This window comes from Rhincodon typus, chromosome 5 (assembly GCF_021869965.1).
Source record: "Rhincodon typus isolate 14 chromosome 5, sRhiTyp1.1, whole genome shotgun sequence".
Lineage (NCBI taxonomy): Eukaryota > Metazoa > Chordata > Chondrichthyes > Orectolobiformes > Rhincodontidae > Rhincodon > Rhincodon typus.
Window position 1 is genome coordinate 65,451,137 of NC_063336.1, and position 17,241 is coordinate 65,468,377.

The 17,241-nt window shown below is 40.4% G+C and overlaps 1 protein-coding gene across 1 annotated transcript in view; it reads right to left on the reverse strand.

Moving 5' to 3' along the window:
• ptchd4 (patched domain containing 4) overlaps nucleotides 1-3,627 on the reverse strand; it is a 53,273-nt gene extending 49,646 nt beyond the window's left edge. The window contains exon 1 of the mRNA XM_020533082.2: nucleotides 3,123-3,627. Coding sequence (XP_020388671.2) covers nucleotides 3,123-3,627 — 505 coding nt within the window. The remainder of the gene's footprint in view (nucleotides 1-3,122) is intronic.
• Nucleotides 3,628-17,241: the final 13,614 nt, after the last annotated feature.

Genomic DNA, 17,241 nt, shown 5'->3' on the forward strand with positions numbered 1-17,241 from the left:
CTGCAGTTCCTACTATCTCTGATTCGAGATTCTGCAATAGTTATTTTTAGGAATTTACATTGTTTCTAGTTATCAAGTTACCATTTCATTAATTTTGACTTCAAAACAAATTAGTGAACACATATTTTGTAAATAAAAATTTTTTTGGGGAATTTTCCACATAATTAGATGTTAATCATGGAACTGCTTTACTATAAGGAAAATTATCTAATTGGTGGAAGATACTCTAAAGCCACAAAGATTAGTAATTTATGATAACTGCTGCTGAATAAAGGCTCTAGGATGCAGGAGAATGAAGACACTCGAAAACACTTGGACCATTTTGGATCAACAACAAAAACACTTCTCAGAATAATGCTAAATGTTGCAGGGTCATTAGTGATAGCTAAAATGAATAACTGTAAATGAATAATTCTCATATACTCTTAAACGTATTTGAAAAAGATGTCCATTCTGTCAAAAGAGATGAAGGATAGAAACATTTAGGTGGAGTGCCACGTCATGATGTCTATACCTCAAGTTGACCTAGCAATGCATTTTCCAGCAATACTGCTGACTCCTATTCACTAGGCTAAACATATTCTACTTTTTGTTCCAAGGCACTGACTGTGAGAATGGATCAGGCACGGGGTACTATTTTCCTGTAAAGTTTAAGTTGAGTGAAACTAGAAGACTTATCTTCCAACTATTCACAGCTAGTTTATTGTGATGTTTGTTTTTATTTACCAAATTAAACTTGTCTAAACTAGTAAGATTGTAACAAATCCTAAACAATGTTCACAAGAAAATCTGCTAAACCAGATTTTGTATGCATGGCTTTATGAGCCTCCATGGGGAATTTGTGAATGTTCAAATAGATGGCAAACAATATTTTAAATGATTTGAGACTCCAATGTGTTTGTCCAATTGCTTCAGTGATGCAAAAGTCCTTGAAGTTGAGGATAACCTCCTGCCTATGAAACATACTGCATAGCAGAGCGCTCCCTCCTGCAGATGCTTAATGAGTGAGAATCTTCCATAACTCAGAGATAACAGCAGGAATTTTCACAGCTGTAAGTTAGTCCTGTGGCTGGGATGAAAAGTGACTCACGATCCTGCACAAATGGTCGGAAGGACTCTAGATAGTATTTTAATGGTGGCATCAACTAAAAGCTGTCACCAGGACTGGTATGCCATTGAGAGTGGCAGTTCAAGCTGGCAACTCTGCGGCCACTACTACACTATTGATAGAAGTGGTTGTTGTGCTACAGGGAGAAACAGAGGGCAACTCTGTGTTAGAATTTGTTTTTTAGCTTAATGTGCCAGGACCAGCCGACTAGTGATCAGCAGGATAAATCCTTCAGCTCGGAGTTAGAGCCAGAGGGGACAACCCCTCTTAACGGACTATGAATGGGGTATAAAGGAAGACTACCATAGGAATCTGCTGAGAGAGCACCATGGTTCATGTGGCTCCCTTCCAATATGGCATGGCCCTGGTCAAATGACTTGAATTTACCATCAATCAGTGGGGAGTCATGTCCCATCTGTTTCCACTTTTTTGAATACTATATAGCAATGGGATGAAGACAGACTCTCCAAACGCTTTCTGCTGCCATTTTATGAACCTCCCTCCTTTCAGCCTGACTTCAGAGGATAATCTAGTAATCCAGACTAACTGATCTTGGTAGGCGGATATGAATTTGGTAGTTATCCTTCCTCTATGAAAAGCAAATTACTGTTGGCAGCAAGCAGAGTGGAACATTGTTTTGTTTGGCTACAGTAATAATTTATCTGCAGCGTTTTTTGATGCCAGAAGACAGAAAACCTGTTTCCATGACTTGTAATTCCCCATGGAACTCAATTATAGATCACCAATGAAACTATTACAATGTAAGTGGAATTTCCTTTCATTGAGTATCCCATGCTTAATTTTTCTTCACTTTTCCCATTTGTCAGAGGGTTGAAGTGTGGCATGTGTAGTAATTCACAACAGGCAAGAATGGATTTGGCAGTTCATATGAGACCACATGTGTGTACTAAGGATTGTAGTTTCACTATTACCCAAGGCAAATTTCACCCACAGGTTCTCTCTTTTCCTTAAAGCAGAATCCTTTTCAATTGATATCTGCATATGTTCAATGAGTCTCCTTAATCTGACATTGCAGAATGTAGAAGTCTACATAATCAGAAACATTTGTGACTTTTTCTCCAAACTTTAGACATTTTTCCAATGTATTTTTCTCTATCAGTGATTACATTTTATAATCACACTAGAAGGGCCCTCTTGTGATGCAGTGGTAGTGTCCATTCCCCTGGACCAAGAGCTCTAGGTTCAAGACACACCTGCTTCAGAGGTGTGTAATAGCATCTCTGAACAGGGTGATTAGGAAAAATTGGTACAATCACACATAGAAAAGAAAGCAGCAATGAGACAATTGGTCTCGTTAGTTTAGTTGGTTTGATTAAACTATTATATTGATTATTGTATGATGAACCTTTCAGGCAAGTTTCTTTTAATTGAGTTGGCTTTACATCATCATCAATTTTAGAATTAACCAAGCACAGGGAAAACAATCCACTTGTTATTCATAGAGAACAATTATAAAACTTCTCCATTACCTAATCTTTCTTTGTCAGTGTGTTATCAACATAAATGTCAATCTACATCTCGTCAAGTAACAGAAAAAATGTCCTTCTGTGACATGCACATATGCAAACAATGGAAATAGCCAATTTTGTTTAGTGAAAAGCGGTACAATTAAATAAAACAAAGAACTACAGTTGCTGGAAATCTGAAATAAATAAAAACAAAACTTACTGAAGAAACTCAGCAGGTCTGGAAGCATTTGTGAAGTGAAAACAGTGTTAATGTTTGAATCCAGTGACCTTCTATGAGAACAGTTCTGGAGAAGGATCACTGGACTCAAAACTTTAATTCTGTTTTCTTTCCACAAATGCTGCATGACCTGCTGAATTTTTTCAGAAAATTCTGTTTTTGAGTGCTTCAGTACATTTAACACAGCTTTGTAAAGTATACATCTCATTACTTATAAAGTACATATTAATGTCACAATAGTATTCTTGAAAATGCACAGACTAAAACTACGGTTTATCAAAGAGAGAGGTTTTGGAGCAATAATTACCCATGGCAAAGAAAGGAATTCCCAGTAGAGTGGAGTTGTATTTGCCATCAGTGCTGATGAATATCCCTGCTGCAGTGACAGTGGAAAGGCAGATAGTGATAACTCCTAGCAGTCCTAGGAAAGGTTTGCTGCGGAGGCAGTCCCTCATTGCGCTGGTGAGAGTGGCAGCAATCAGAACCAACACTAGGCTCACCACCACTTCAGTTCTGGCCACAGTATTGGTCTTATAGAAGTCCTTCAATAGACCAGAAGATGTCAGGGGGTATAACTGCAGATCACTGTGCTCCTGTTGAAATTTAAGCATGAGCTGGCAGAATTCAGCTTCCCACTTCTCTGCAACATCTTGTAAGGCAGACCCGTAGCTTTGTAGGTAGTAGGTGATCTGTACTGCACTGGCTGATTTAACCTGGTGTTCTCTACTGTTGGGGATGAAGATCACTCCTCCAAGCTGATGTCCGATAAAAGTCACCCTACCGTCCTTTAATGATAAAATGATTGTGTTCATATTAACTTACAGTTCACAAAAAAGTTTGCACAATTTTTCATTAACTATATTAGAGCTAAACCATGCAGTAGTATATTACGAATAAAAACTGAAAACATTTAATGTTGTCTTGCGGAAATAAAAATGATCATTCTTGTTGCTTAGAATGATGATCAATTCTGACTGAGGGTATGATAGCTAATCAGTGAAGCTAAATTTCTGTGCTATTTTTGATATGAATCAGAATAATCTTGGCTTGTGAGGAATTTAATCTATTAATTTAATTTAATTTAATCTATTACTCCTACCAAAATGTATGACTTCACATTTATTTAAATTGTAGGTCTGGCAGATGGAATACAATGTAAATAAATGTGAAGTCATACATTTTGGTAGGAGTAGTAGTAAAAAGGATTATTACTTGAATGGTAAAAAGTTGCACCATGCTGCTATGCAGAGGGACCTGGGTGTCCTAGTGCATGAATCACAGAAGGTAGGTCTGCAGGTACAACAAGTAATTAGGAAGGCAAATGGAATTTTGTCCTTCATTGCTAAAGGGATTGAGATTAAAAGCAGAGAGGTTATGTTATAGCTGTACAAGGTGCTGGTGGGGCCACACCTGGAGTACTGTGTGCAGTTTTGGTCTCCTTACTTGAGAAAGGATGTACTGGCACTGGAGGGGGTGCAAAAGAGGTTCACTAGGTTGATTCTGGAGTTGAGGGGGTTGGCTTATGAGGAGAGACTGAGTAGATTGGGATTATATTCATCTGAATTCAGAAGATTGAGGGGGGATCTTATAGAAACATATAAAATTATGAAGGGAATAGATAAGATAGAAGTAGAGAGGATGTTTCCACTGGCAGGTGAAGCTAGGACAAGAGGGCATAGCCTCAAGATTAGAGGGAGCAGATTTAGGACTGAATTAAGAAGGAACTTCTTCACCCAGAGGGTTGTTAATCTATGGAATTCCTTGCCCAGTGAAGTAGTTGACGCTACTTCAGTAAACGTTTTTAAAGATAAGGTAGATTTTTTTTGAACAATAAAGGAATTAAGGGATACGGTGAGAACGTGGGTAAGTGGATCTGAGTCCACGAAAAGATCAGCCATGATCTTATAGAATGGCGGAGCAGGCTCGAAGGGCTGGACGGCCTACTCCTGCTCCTAGTTCTTATGTTCTTAAAGTGGAGCCAACTACCTCTACATTTTTTGCCTTTCAGGTCCCATTGCTAATTTGGATCTGATGAGGAAGGAATGTATTAAATCAGTGTTGGTATTAAGTTGGAAGCAAGTATATGAGGATTGTGCTGAGCTCTGCAAATATATATCTGAATTTGAATACATTTTGGCAGATGAAATGTCATTGTAGAATTGATATATGGCCAAAGGGTCATTTGACAAGGGAGCACAGACTGTTTTCTGTCTTCCCTGACACAGGAATTGAGTGATAAGCTTTCATGATGGGCTTTTTTTTCTGATCCCACAGGGTAGATTGGTAGTGTATGAATGGTATGGCACTTAATCCCATCATTCAAATACTTTTGTCCCAAAAGTTTGACTCATGAGAAAAGCAGATGGGCATATGGAATTCCTTTATTATCACACTATCAGTGGCCAAGCTGGAACTCCAGGACCTTTATGTAGAGCACAGAACATAGAACGCAAAAAGGTACAGCACAGGAACAGGCCCTTTGGCCCACAATGTTGTGCCGAACATGAAAGCCAAATTAAAATAATCCCTTCTGCCTGCTCTAGGTCTATATCCCTCCATTCCTTGCATATTCATGTGCTTATCTAAAATTTTCTTAAATGCCCCTATCGTATCTGTCTCTACCACCACCCCTGGCAGCATGTTCCAGTCTCCAACCTCACTCTGTGTAAAACACTTGCCCCCTCACATCTCCTTTGAACTTTCCCCCTCTCACCTTAAATGCATACCCCATAGCTTTAGACATTTCAATTCTGGGAAAAAGGTTCTGATTGTCAACCCTATCTATGCATCTCATAATTTTATAGACTTCTATCAAGTCTCCCCACAGCCTCTACCTCTGCAGAGAAAGCAACCCAAGTTTTTCTAGCCTCTCTTTATAGCTCATACCCTCTAATCCAGCCAACTTCCTGGTAAACCTCTTCTGCACCATCTCCAAAGCCTCCAAATCCTTCCTGTAATGTGGCGACCAGAATTGAATGCAATGCTCTAAGCGTGGCCTAACCAAAGTCTTATAAAGCTGCAACATGACATCCTGACTCTTGTACTCAATTCCCCGACCAATAAAGGCAAGTATGCCATATGCCTTCTTTACCATCCTATCTACTTCCGTGGCCACTTTCAGATTCCTCTATATGTTAATGCTGTTCAGGGTCCCGCCATTAACTGTATACTTTTCCTTAACATTTGATCTCTCAGAGTGCAGCACCTCATACTTACCCCGATTAAACTCCATCTGCCATTTCTTCGCCCATATCTGCAATTGATCTATATCCCGCTGTATCCTTTGCCAACCTTCTATACTATCCACAACTCCTCTGATCTTTGTACTGTTGCAACCTTACTAACGCACGCATCTACATTTTCATCCAAGTCATTTATATATATTTCACAAACAGCAGTGGTGCCAGTGCAGATCCCTGCGGAACACCACTAGTCATGGACCTCCAGCCTGAAAAACACCCTTCCACCGCTACCCTCTGCCTTCTATATCCAAGTGGTCAAGTCACCTTGGATCCCATGCATCTTAATCTTCTGGATGAGCCTACCATGAGGGACCTTGTTGAAAGCCTTACTAAAATCCATGCAGACAACATTCACTGCTCTACTATCATCAATCACCTTTGTCACCATCTCAAAAAATTCGATCATGTTAGTAAGACATGATCTGCCCTTTGCAAAGCCATGCTGACTGTTCCTAATTAGGCCATGCTTTTGCAAATGCGTGTAAATCCTATCCTTAAGAATTCTCTCCAATAGCTTCCTAACCACTGATGTGAGACTCATAGTTCTCTCGTTCTATAGACTCATAAGTCTATAGTTTCCTGGATTGTCCCTATTTGCCTTCTTGAACAGAGGAACAACATTGGCTATTCACCATTTCTCCGGGACCTCTCCAGTGGCTAATGAGGATACAAAGATTTTGGTAAGGCCCCTGCAATCTCGTCTCTTGCCTCTCTCTACAACCTGGGATAGAAATCATTGGGCCCTGGGGACTTATACACCTTAATGCTCTTCAAGAGACCTAACACCACTTCTTTCTTGATCTCAAAATGCCTCAGCATATTAGCAAGCTCCACACAAATCTCACCATCCTCGATATCCTTTTCTCCTGGGTGAATGATGATGTAAAGTACTCATTTCGGATCTCACCCATATCCTCTGCCTGCAAGCACAAGTTCCCTCCTTTATCCTTCAGTGGTCCTACCTTCTTCCTAGTTATCCTCTTGTTTTTAGTGTATGCATAGAATGCCTTGGGATTCTCTTTAACCCTACTTGCCAAGGTCATTTCATGGCCCCTTCGTGCTCTCCTAATTTCCTGCTTGAGTTCTTTCCTGCTTTCTTTATATTCCTCACGAGCCCTGTCTGATTTTAGCTTCCTAAACCTTACATGTGCAGAAACAAAGCTTTCCTCAGAGTGAGAGTTTGGGATCTGGTTTGTCATGCATGAGATTGTGCCAGAGGTGGCTTCATAAGTATAACAGGTATGGACCTGAAGAAGGGAGGTGGTGAAATAGTGGCATCATAACCAGACTATGAATCTATGGACAGATCAAAACCTTTTGTGGCAGATAGGGGAATTTGACTTTAAGTTTTGAAAAAAATCTGGAATTAAGAGTCTAACGACAACTATGAAATCTTTGCTGATTGTGAGGGAGAACCCATCTGGTTCACTAATTCCCTTTAGGAAATGAAATCTGCTGCCCTCACCTGGTCTGGTCTACATGTGACTCCAGACTAACAGCAATGTAGTTGACTTTTAATTGCCCTCTAGGCCATTAGAGATTGGCAATGAATGCCAGCCTAGTCAATGATGTCCATATTCCATGGATGAATAGCAAAATAAAATTGAAGGGTGGGTTAGCTAAGTTGTTCTTTCTGAGTTCAGTTGGTATTTTTGACGACTGAATGGTCTTCTTCTGTGTTGTAACTATTCTACATTAATACATGGCATCATACTTAATATTGAGATAATCTTCCACTCACATACCGAGATCATCACTAAGACAGCTAATTTCCACCTCCCTAACATCACTTGACTCTACCTCAGCTTATCCATTACTGACACCTTACCATACTGTTGTCTTTTCTGTATTTGGTTACTCCAACAAACTCTTAGATGGCCTCCAACATTCCATCCTCTGTAAACTTGTGATGTTCCAACCCTCAGAGATCCGTGACCTTACACCAAGTTTGGTTCACCTAACACGTCTGTGCTCACTGCTCAACATTGGCACCAGGTTAAGCAGCTCTTTGTTTTCAAGAGTTTCATCCTTGCTTTCAAATCGATCCATTGTCTCACACTTTCCTATTTCTCCTCCAGCCTCAAATCCCGCTACGACGTCTGCCCTTGTCTAATTCTGATTACTTCACCATTGACAGCCATGCCTTCAATTGTCTGGCCCCTAAATTCTGGAATTTCGTTCCTGCACCTCTTGGCTTCTCTACCTCTGTAGGCTCCTTTAATAATTTCCTTAAAACCTACCTCATTGACGAAGCTTTTGGTCATCTGACTTAATGTCACCCCATGTCGCTCAGTGTCATATATAACTTTATATTTCTCCTTTATAATAACTTGAAGCACTTTATTACATTAAAGGCCTTACATAAATAGATTTTGCTGTTATGGGTATATACACTTTTAACATTTCCATTTCTTTTCTGAATTTCTTCCTAAAAGCATAGACAGTATTATTGAAATTAGAGGACATCAGTCTGTCCTTTACATCAATATTTACATTAAATAATTCAATTCAGGTCTAGTAATGCTACCGTTAAAGACCGATATTCACAGTGAGAACATTCTACATCATGTCGTGTGGCACTATCACCACACTAAATGGGATAGACTTTGAACAGATCTAGCAATACAAGATTGGGTATCCATGAGGTGCCGTGGGCCATCGGCAGGAACAGAATTATACTCCAACATACTTTGCAACCTCAAGGAACAGAATATCCCCACTCTACCATTATTATCAAACCGCGTGATCAATCCTCATTAAACAAAGAGTGCAGCAGAGTATGCCAGGAGCACCATCAGGCATATCTGATGAGCTACAAAGAAACAAGACAACTTATATTCCAAACAGCATAGATAGTAAGTGATAAGCTGAGCTATGCAATTCCACAGTCAACGGATCAGATCGAAGCACTGCAGTCCTGCTACATCCAGTTGTGAATGGTGGTGGACCATAAAACAACTCACTAGAGGAAAAGGCTCCAAAAATATCCCCATCATCAATGATAGGGGAGCCCAGCACATCAGTGCAAAATATAAAGCTGAAGCATTTGTAACAATCCTCAGCCAGAAGTTCCAAGTTCTTGATCCATTTTAGTTTCCTTCAGCAGTCTCATGGATCCTAGACTTCAGCCAATTCATTTCACCCCATGTAATATCAAGAAATAGCTGAAGGCACTGGATACTGCAGAGTCCATGGGGTCTGACAACATTCCAGCAATAGCACTGAAGACACGAGCTCCAGAACTTGCAGCACCCCTAGCCAAGCTGTTTCAGTTTAGGTACAACACTGGCATCTACCTGGAAATGTGGAAAACTGCCCAGGCTTTATCCTGCACACAAAAGCAAGACAAATCCAACCAATTCAATTACCAGCCAATCAATCTACTCTCAATCATCAGTAATGAGGTAGAAAGGGTCCTCAACAGTGCTCTCAAACAGCACTTTCTTCACGATAACCTACTTGCTGACATGCAGTTTGGGTTCTGCCAGGACCACTCAGCTCCTGATCTCAACCTCAGGTCAAACATAGGCAAAAGAGCCAAATTCCAGAGGTAAGGTGAAAGTGACAGCCCTTTGCATCAAGGCTGCATTTGACCTGGCAGAACTGGAGTCAGTGGGGATTGTGAAAAATGTTCTCTACTGTTTAGAGTCAAATCTGGCACAAAGGAAGATGGTTGTGGTTGTCGTAAGTCAGTCACATCAGCGCCAGGATATCTCCACAGGAATACCTGAGCATAGTGTCCTAGGCCCAACCATCTTCAGCTGCTTCATCAATGACCTTCCCTCCATCAGAAGGTCATAAGTGAAGATATTCACCAATGATTCCACAAAGTTCAGGACTATTCATGATTACTGAGATATTCAAGCAGTCCATGTCCAAATGTAGAAAGATCTGGAAAATATCTAGATTTTGCCTGACAAATAGTAAGCAACACTCGTGCCACACAAGTGCCAAACAATTACTGTTTCCAACAAGAGAGAATCTAACCATGACTCCTTGCCATTTAATCACAATAAAATCACTTAATCCCCCACTATCAACATGATGGGATTATTATTGTCCAGAAATTGAACTGGACTCACCAAATAAATATAAGAGTAGGTCAGATGCTCAGAATCCTACAGCAAATAATTTGCCTCCTGACTCACCAAAGCCTGTTCACCACCTACAAGACACAAATCAGGAGTGTGATGGAAAATCCCCACTTGCGTGGATGAGTGCAGCTCAAACAACAAGAGGAGGTTGATGCCATTCTAAACAAAGCAGCCCACTTGATTGGCACCACATCCACAAACATTCAGTCTCCCCACCACTGACACTTGGTAGCAGCAGTGTGTACCAATTCAAGATGAACTGTAGATATTCACCAAAGCTCCTTTGACAACAGTAAAAGAGTGATAAATGGAATAGTATAGCCAATTAGGGAGCAAAGAAGGGATCTACACAAAACACAAGTGGCTTGCTGAGATGCCAAATGAATACATTGCATCTCACTTTATCTACGAGGCAGATGCTGCCAAACTATGATAACAGTGGAGTAAAATCAGTCACGAGAATAGCCATATATTTATAGAAAGGAGGTACTGAACAAAATGTCAGTACTTCAAGTGAAAGTGGACATTGCAGAGCCACTGGCCAGAATCTTTCTATCTTCTTTCAGTTCCAGGGATGGTGCTGGAGAACTGAAGAATTGAAAACATTCTTCCTGTTCAAAAATGGTTTTAAAGGAAGGCTAGGCAATTACCACAGTGGTGAGGAGACTTATAGTAACAATTATTTAGAAAAGAATAAATAGTCACTCAGAAAACAGTGAGTAGCTTCTGACGAGTCAGCATGGACTTATTAAGGGAAAATTGAGTCTAACCGACTTGCTGGAGTTATTTGAAGAGGTAATAGAGTTGATCGGGGTGAGGCAGCTGAGGTGGTGCACATGGACTTCCATACAGTGCCACACCACAGACTTGTGAGAAAATATATCTGTTTTGGAATAAAAAGGACAGTAGCAACATGGATAGAGACATAGAAATAGGAGCTGGAGTAGCCCATTCGGCTTTTTGATCTTGCTTCACTTTTCATTATGATCATGACTGATCATCCAATTCAAGGGACTATTCCTGCTTTTCCCAAATATCCTTTGATTCCTTTTGCCCTAAGTGATATGTCCGACATTTTCTTAAAATCAGACAATGTTTGGCTTGACCACTTTCTGTGGTAGCAAATTAAACAGACTCACCACTTTCTGAGTGAAGAAATTTCTCCTCATCTCAGTCTTACGTGGTTTACCCCATATAATTAGACTGTGACCCTGGTTCTGGATTACTCCACAATTGGTAATGTCCTTTCCTGCATTTACCCTATCCAATTCTGTTAGAATTTTATAGCTTTCAATGTGATATCCCCTCTTTCTTCTAAACTCCACTGAATGTAATCCTAACCAACTCAATCTCTCCTCATACATCAGTCCTGCCATTCCAGGAATCAATTTGGTAAACCTTTGCTGCACTCAATCTATAGCAAGAATATTCTTCCTCAGATTAGGAGACAAAAACTGCACACAATTTTCTAGGTGTGGTCTCACCAAGGACTCGTATAATTGCATCAAGACATCCTTGCTCTTGTACTTAAATCTTCTTGCTATAAAGACCCACATACCATTTGCGCTCTTTACCACCTGCTGCACCTGCACACTTTGAGCGACTGGTATATGATGACACCCAAGCCTTGAAAGTTGGCTGAATGATAGGATAAAGAGGGTAAGGATCAATGGATATTTTTTGGGCTAAAAGGTTTGTAGTGGAATTTTCCAAGTACTGTTGCTTTTCCTGATGTATAAAATTGTTATGTAACGGTCAATTTCAAAGTTTGCAGATGACATAAAACCTGGGAGAATTCTAAAACATGAGAAAGACAGTGTGCAGCTTCAAATAGACATTGCCATAATGGCGTCATGGGTAGATAAATGGCAGATTGAAGTTCAATGCAGGTAAGTATGAGGTGAAACACTCTGGTATAATGAACATAGAGAGACATAGAGAGTAATGAATGGTAATATTCTCAAGGATGTGCAGGAGCACAGAGGCCTAGGTGTATATGTTCATAACTCATGATAGGTAGCAGAACAGCTAGACAGTACTTAATAAGGTATACAGTATTCTGTGTTTTGTTAATTTGGGCATGTAATACAAGAGCAGGAAGGATATGTTGAACTAGTACAGGGCACTGGTTAGACCTCGTCTGCGGTACTGTATGCAGCTGTGGGCAGTATACTTTAGTAAGGATGTGAATGCATTGGAGAGAGTACAGTTGAATTACAGGCATGAGACAATTCAGCTAGGAAGAAATACTATTTTCCTTGGAGATGAAAAGGCTAAGGGGAAATGTTGAGATAACAAGGTGTAGAGCTGGATGAATACAGCAGGCCAAGCAGCATCAGAGGAGCAGGAAGGCTGACGTTTCGGGCCTCGACCCTTCTTCAGAAAACCGTTCATCCAGCTCTACACCTTGTTATCTCAGATTCTCCAGCATCTGCAGTTCCTACTATCTCTAAGGGGAAATGTTGTAATTTTCAAAATCATGAGGGGACTGGATAATAAGAGATATGGAAAATCTGTTGCTGCTCATAAGAGACAAGAACCAGAGGGCATAATTGTAAAGTCTGTTGCAAAAGAAACAAAAGTGAGGTGAGAAAACTCCTTCTTGCACAACGAGTAATTAGATTATGGAGCGCACTGTGTAGAAGTGTGGTGGAGACAAGTTTAATTGAACCATTCAAGATGGCATTACATTATTATTGAATTAGAAACAATGTGTAGGGTTGCAGGGAAAAAGCAGGAGCTTGGCAGCAACTTATAATGTTCAGAGAGTTGATATAGACGCAATGGGCTGAATGGCCCTTCTTTACTATAACAATTCTGTGATTCTGTGATATTTTACATTCCGTGATTCCTGTAGCTTTTTAGTGAAAATGTGCTGGTTTTGTTGGAACTATATATAACATGAACTGAAATATGCTGCAATAATTTTGAATGTCATAAATACAAACCATTAATGTAACAAATTTTGCTGATAACATTGCAGGTACCATAGAATTGCAGTTTACATGCAGCTGTTACCACTCAGCTCATTTAGAAGGGTAACAAAAGTGTCATTAGTCATCTTTTTTTAAATTAGTTTAACAGACACACACCAAAGTAACATTGAATATCATGGTGATCTTCTCAATTAAACCTTTTTCACAATTTCACCTCAAACTATTTTATGGGTGTTCATTATCAGATTTACCAATTCGTAAGCTCAAAATTGTTAAACTCAAAGTTGTCAGTCAATTATTATATCTCTTAGAAAAATGACTTTTTCCAGAGAAATAGTTGGAAATGAGTTTTCTGTCTGCTTACTCGTAAGAAATATGGGCTCACAGCTTAATGCTGACATTAAAATAGTGCTAAATTAGCAATCTCACTAAAATAGAGCAAAAAATTACTGGTGCGAGAAATGAAATAATGGGGTGAATTTTGATATTTTTAGGCAAAATGTTTTATCATTACACTCAGTCTGCCATGGTCCATGGCAACTTTTCCCAAGTAATCTTCTATTGTTTATTTCATTATTATGCAACTGACTGCCACAGTGCCTGTCTTGTAAAATTGCTTAATAGAAGGCTGACTGGTTGTCACTGCTGGGACTTTGCAATGTTCATGCCATGAGCACCATATTTAAAGCCCAGCTCCACAGCACTTCAGATACTGCAGGTCAGGAACTGTCTTCGCATTGTGGTCCTGCAGTGTCATGCCATAGGAAATGACTCAGAAAGGTAAGTTATCTCCTCAAATTAAACAAAGAATTGCAGATGCTGGAATTCTGAAACAAAAACAGAAATTGCTGGAGAAACTCAGCAGGTCTGGCAGCATCTATGGAGAGAAAGCAGAATCGACATTTTGGATCCAGTGACCCTAAATGAAGGGTCATTGGGCTTGAAACTTTGACTGAGGCTGCCAGACCAATGGAATTTCCCCAACAATTTCTGTCTTTGTTTCAGAGATGAAAGGATTGTGGAGAGGAGGGCAGTGTTGCATTCTGCTGACTGGCAAAGGAGGCAATGCCACTAGATCCAGCTAACCTGGACTAAGACAGTGTACCCAGGCCAGGGCACTTTCTCTGGCAAAATATAATGCACAGCAGTGCAGGATGAAGGGTAGAAACCTTCTGGACTTCCCGGCACAGTGGCTCAGTAGTTAGCATTGCTGCCTCACAATGCCAGGGAGCCGGGTTCAATTCCACCCTCAGATGAATGACTGTGTGGAGTTTGCACATTCTCCTGTGTCTGTGCGGGTTTCCTCTGAGTGCTCCAGTTCCCTCCCACAGTCCAAAAATGTGTAGGTTAGGTGGATTGGCCATGCTAAATTGCCCATAATGTCCAGGGATGTGTAGGTTAAGTGGATTAGCCATGGGAAATGCAAGGCTGCAGGGATAGGGTATGGGGTCAGTCTGGGTGGGATGCTCTTCAGAGAGTTGGTGTGGACTTGTTGGGCTGAATGGCCTGTTTCCACACTGTAGGGATTCTAAGTGTAAGTACCACCAACCTCACTCTGCTACCTTGTACTCACAGAACTACAACCCACACTAAACCTCCCATTCTACATGCCTCTCTCTAAGGCTCGTGGATTATAACTCCTGCTCTTGAATGCATCAAGCCCTACTCTGTGACTCTCAGCCACCTCATCCACCCAAACTACTGATACTTCTTTCTGTTCTATTCACTCACTGGGGACACATCTTCACATCACTTGTTCCTGCATCTCCATTAACAGATATTTCATCTACTTTAATTGTCCTTAATCCCTCCCTTTGTCTTATCGCAGAAAAGATTGGCCCACCCCACAAACTGATGTCTCCACAGCACCCAGACTGACCTGCATGTAACACTTGGAGTGGTTTCATTTGATCTACAGGACTGACTGTGGCTCAGTCCCCAGATTGCATAGAAATGGATCCCCAAGCACCTGACTGACCCTGTTCAACTATCTGAAATGGAATCAGATGAGCCCATTTTCTGATTGTGGCAGGAACTCCTGAATGATCACAGTCCTCCTTGACCTCTGATAGGACTATTTCACTTTGACTTTCAGACATGGCCATTTGCTTGAAGCACATGTGGTAACTTTGCTGGCACATGTTGTAGGTTTGGCATTGATGCAGCATGGTGCCATAAAACAACATGCCCACTCCATTGACTGTTTGGTTCACCAAGCCACAAGTTGCCTGACTTTCCCTGTATGGTAAAAAGCAATGTGGGCCACAGAAGCAGGGAACTGCGAAACAAATGAGCACTATGAAATGAAGCTAAAAGCCATAAGATACAGCCTGTATATCATTGGTCTGAGAGCAGGCAGGATGATGTGGTGACAGGGGTGGCTTGCCAATACTAACTTGCTTGGATGAAAAGTGGAGGTGGATGATGTGCCTACAACATGCAGGGACGTTGTAATGAAAACAAAGCTAGGTGAAGGCCAGGAGAGGCAAGTGGTGAACTGCTGATGCCAGGTATCTGCTTTGACATTCAGTTCAAAAATTGATGCCATCTAGTTTCTCGGACGCAATAAGAAAATTGGAAGCAGCAGAGAAATGAGTTCTGCTGGACTATTAGTCAGATGCAAATATACAGAAATAAAGTAGTAACCACTCAGTAGTGAGATTCAGATTTAAACCTTAAGGGTAAAATGGGAAATATTTTCCATTTTGCCATATTTTCCCACATTCCTTGTCATTGCTCACTGTTCAAGGGAATGGATAATTCTGTCCAATGTTCCTTTGGTGAATGATGGTAAATAATGTACTTTCTAAGGATGGATGCAAGGAACAATTATTTATGTTCATAAACATCATTTTGAGAGTTGATGTTTCAAATCATATATGAGTTATTTGTGTGACAGAAGAAAATTAAACTTTCTGAATCACATTAGTTGTTATTATCAATTGTTCAGATTAGTTGAAAGACCCGACTCAAGGCTATTAGAATCCAATCTAATGTATGTTTCAGTGACACAATATTTTTATCAAGGATCGCACATTTTGACAAGGTATATAAGGAGCTTACAAGCAGCTTCGCTCAAAGAAATAACAACCGAGTTTAAATTGATACAGATTTTAATCAACCTGGTTGTGATTAAAGTCTATGGGTGGCTTCAAGCCATTCAGTTAAAATAAAACCACACTGAAAGACTGTTCAAACTGTATGATAAATGTTTCATTGGCAGTGCACATAAGTGTAATAGAGTGGCAAAAACCATCAAAGCAACTTTGTCAATGTAGAAGATGAAAAACGAAAAAGAACAGCTACATTAGAATATAGTTTATATTGTGATTTAACACAGCAGTTTTGAACAATTTATTACTTTTCTATGAATGAAGAAACCAAGGCTAAATTTTATGCTCCCATGTGATAGATTTGCACGTGGGTGGGGTTTATGAAATGCTATAGGCGCCTTTCCCAGCACTTCTGCACTGTCACAACTAAAACTATGCATTGATGTATAGTTGAGGCACTTAATTGGCCAAATAATGACCTAAGGAAGAAAGGAAAATTATGGGCAGTGACTCTGCAATTTCCATTTTCACTTCCCACAGTATCCTGAATGATCCCATTCAAGTCCTGATACACAAAATGCTAGCAGACACTTTCAGCAGATAAAAGGGAAGGCAAATAGAACATAGAACATAGAACATAGAACATTACAGCGCAGTACAGGCCCTTCGGCCCTCGATGTTGCGCCGACCTGTGAAACCAATCTGAAGCCCATCTAACCTAAACTATTCCATTATCATCCATATGTTTATCCAATGACCATTTAAATGCCCTTAAAGTGGGCGAGTCTACTATTTTTGCAGGCAGGGCATTCCACGCCCTTACTACTCTCTGAGTAAAGAACCTACTCTGACATCTGTCCTATATCTATCACCCCTCAATTTAAAGCTATGTCCCCTCGTGCTAGCCATCACCATCCGAGGAAAAAGGCTCCCACTGTCCACCCTATCTAATCCTCTGATCATCTTGTATGTCTCTATCAAGTCACCTCTTAACCTTCTTCTCTCTAACGAAAACAGCCTCAAGACCCTCAGCCTTTCCTCATAAGACCTTCCCTCCATACCAGGCAACATCCTGGTAAATCTCCTCTGCACCCTTTCCAA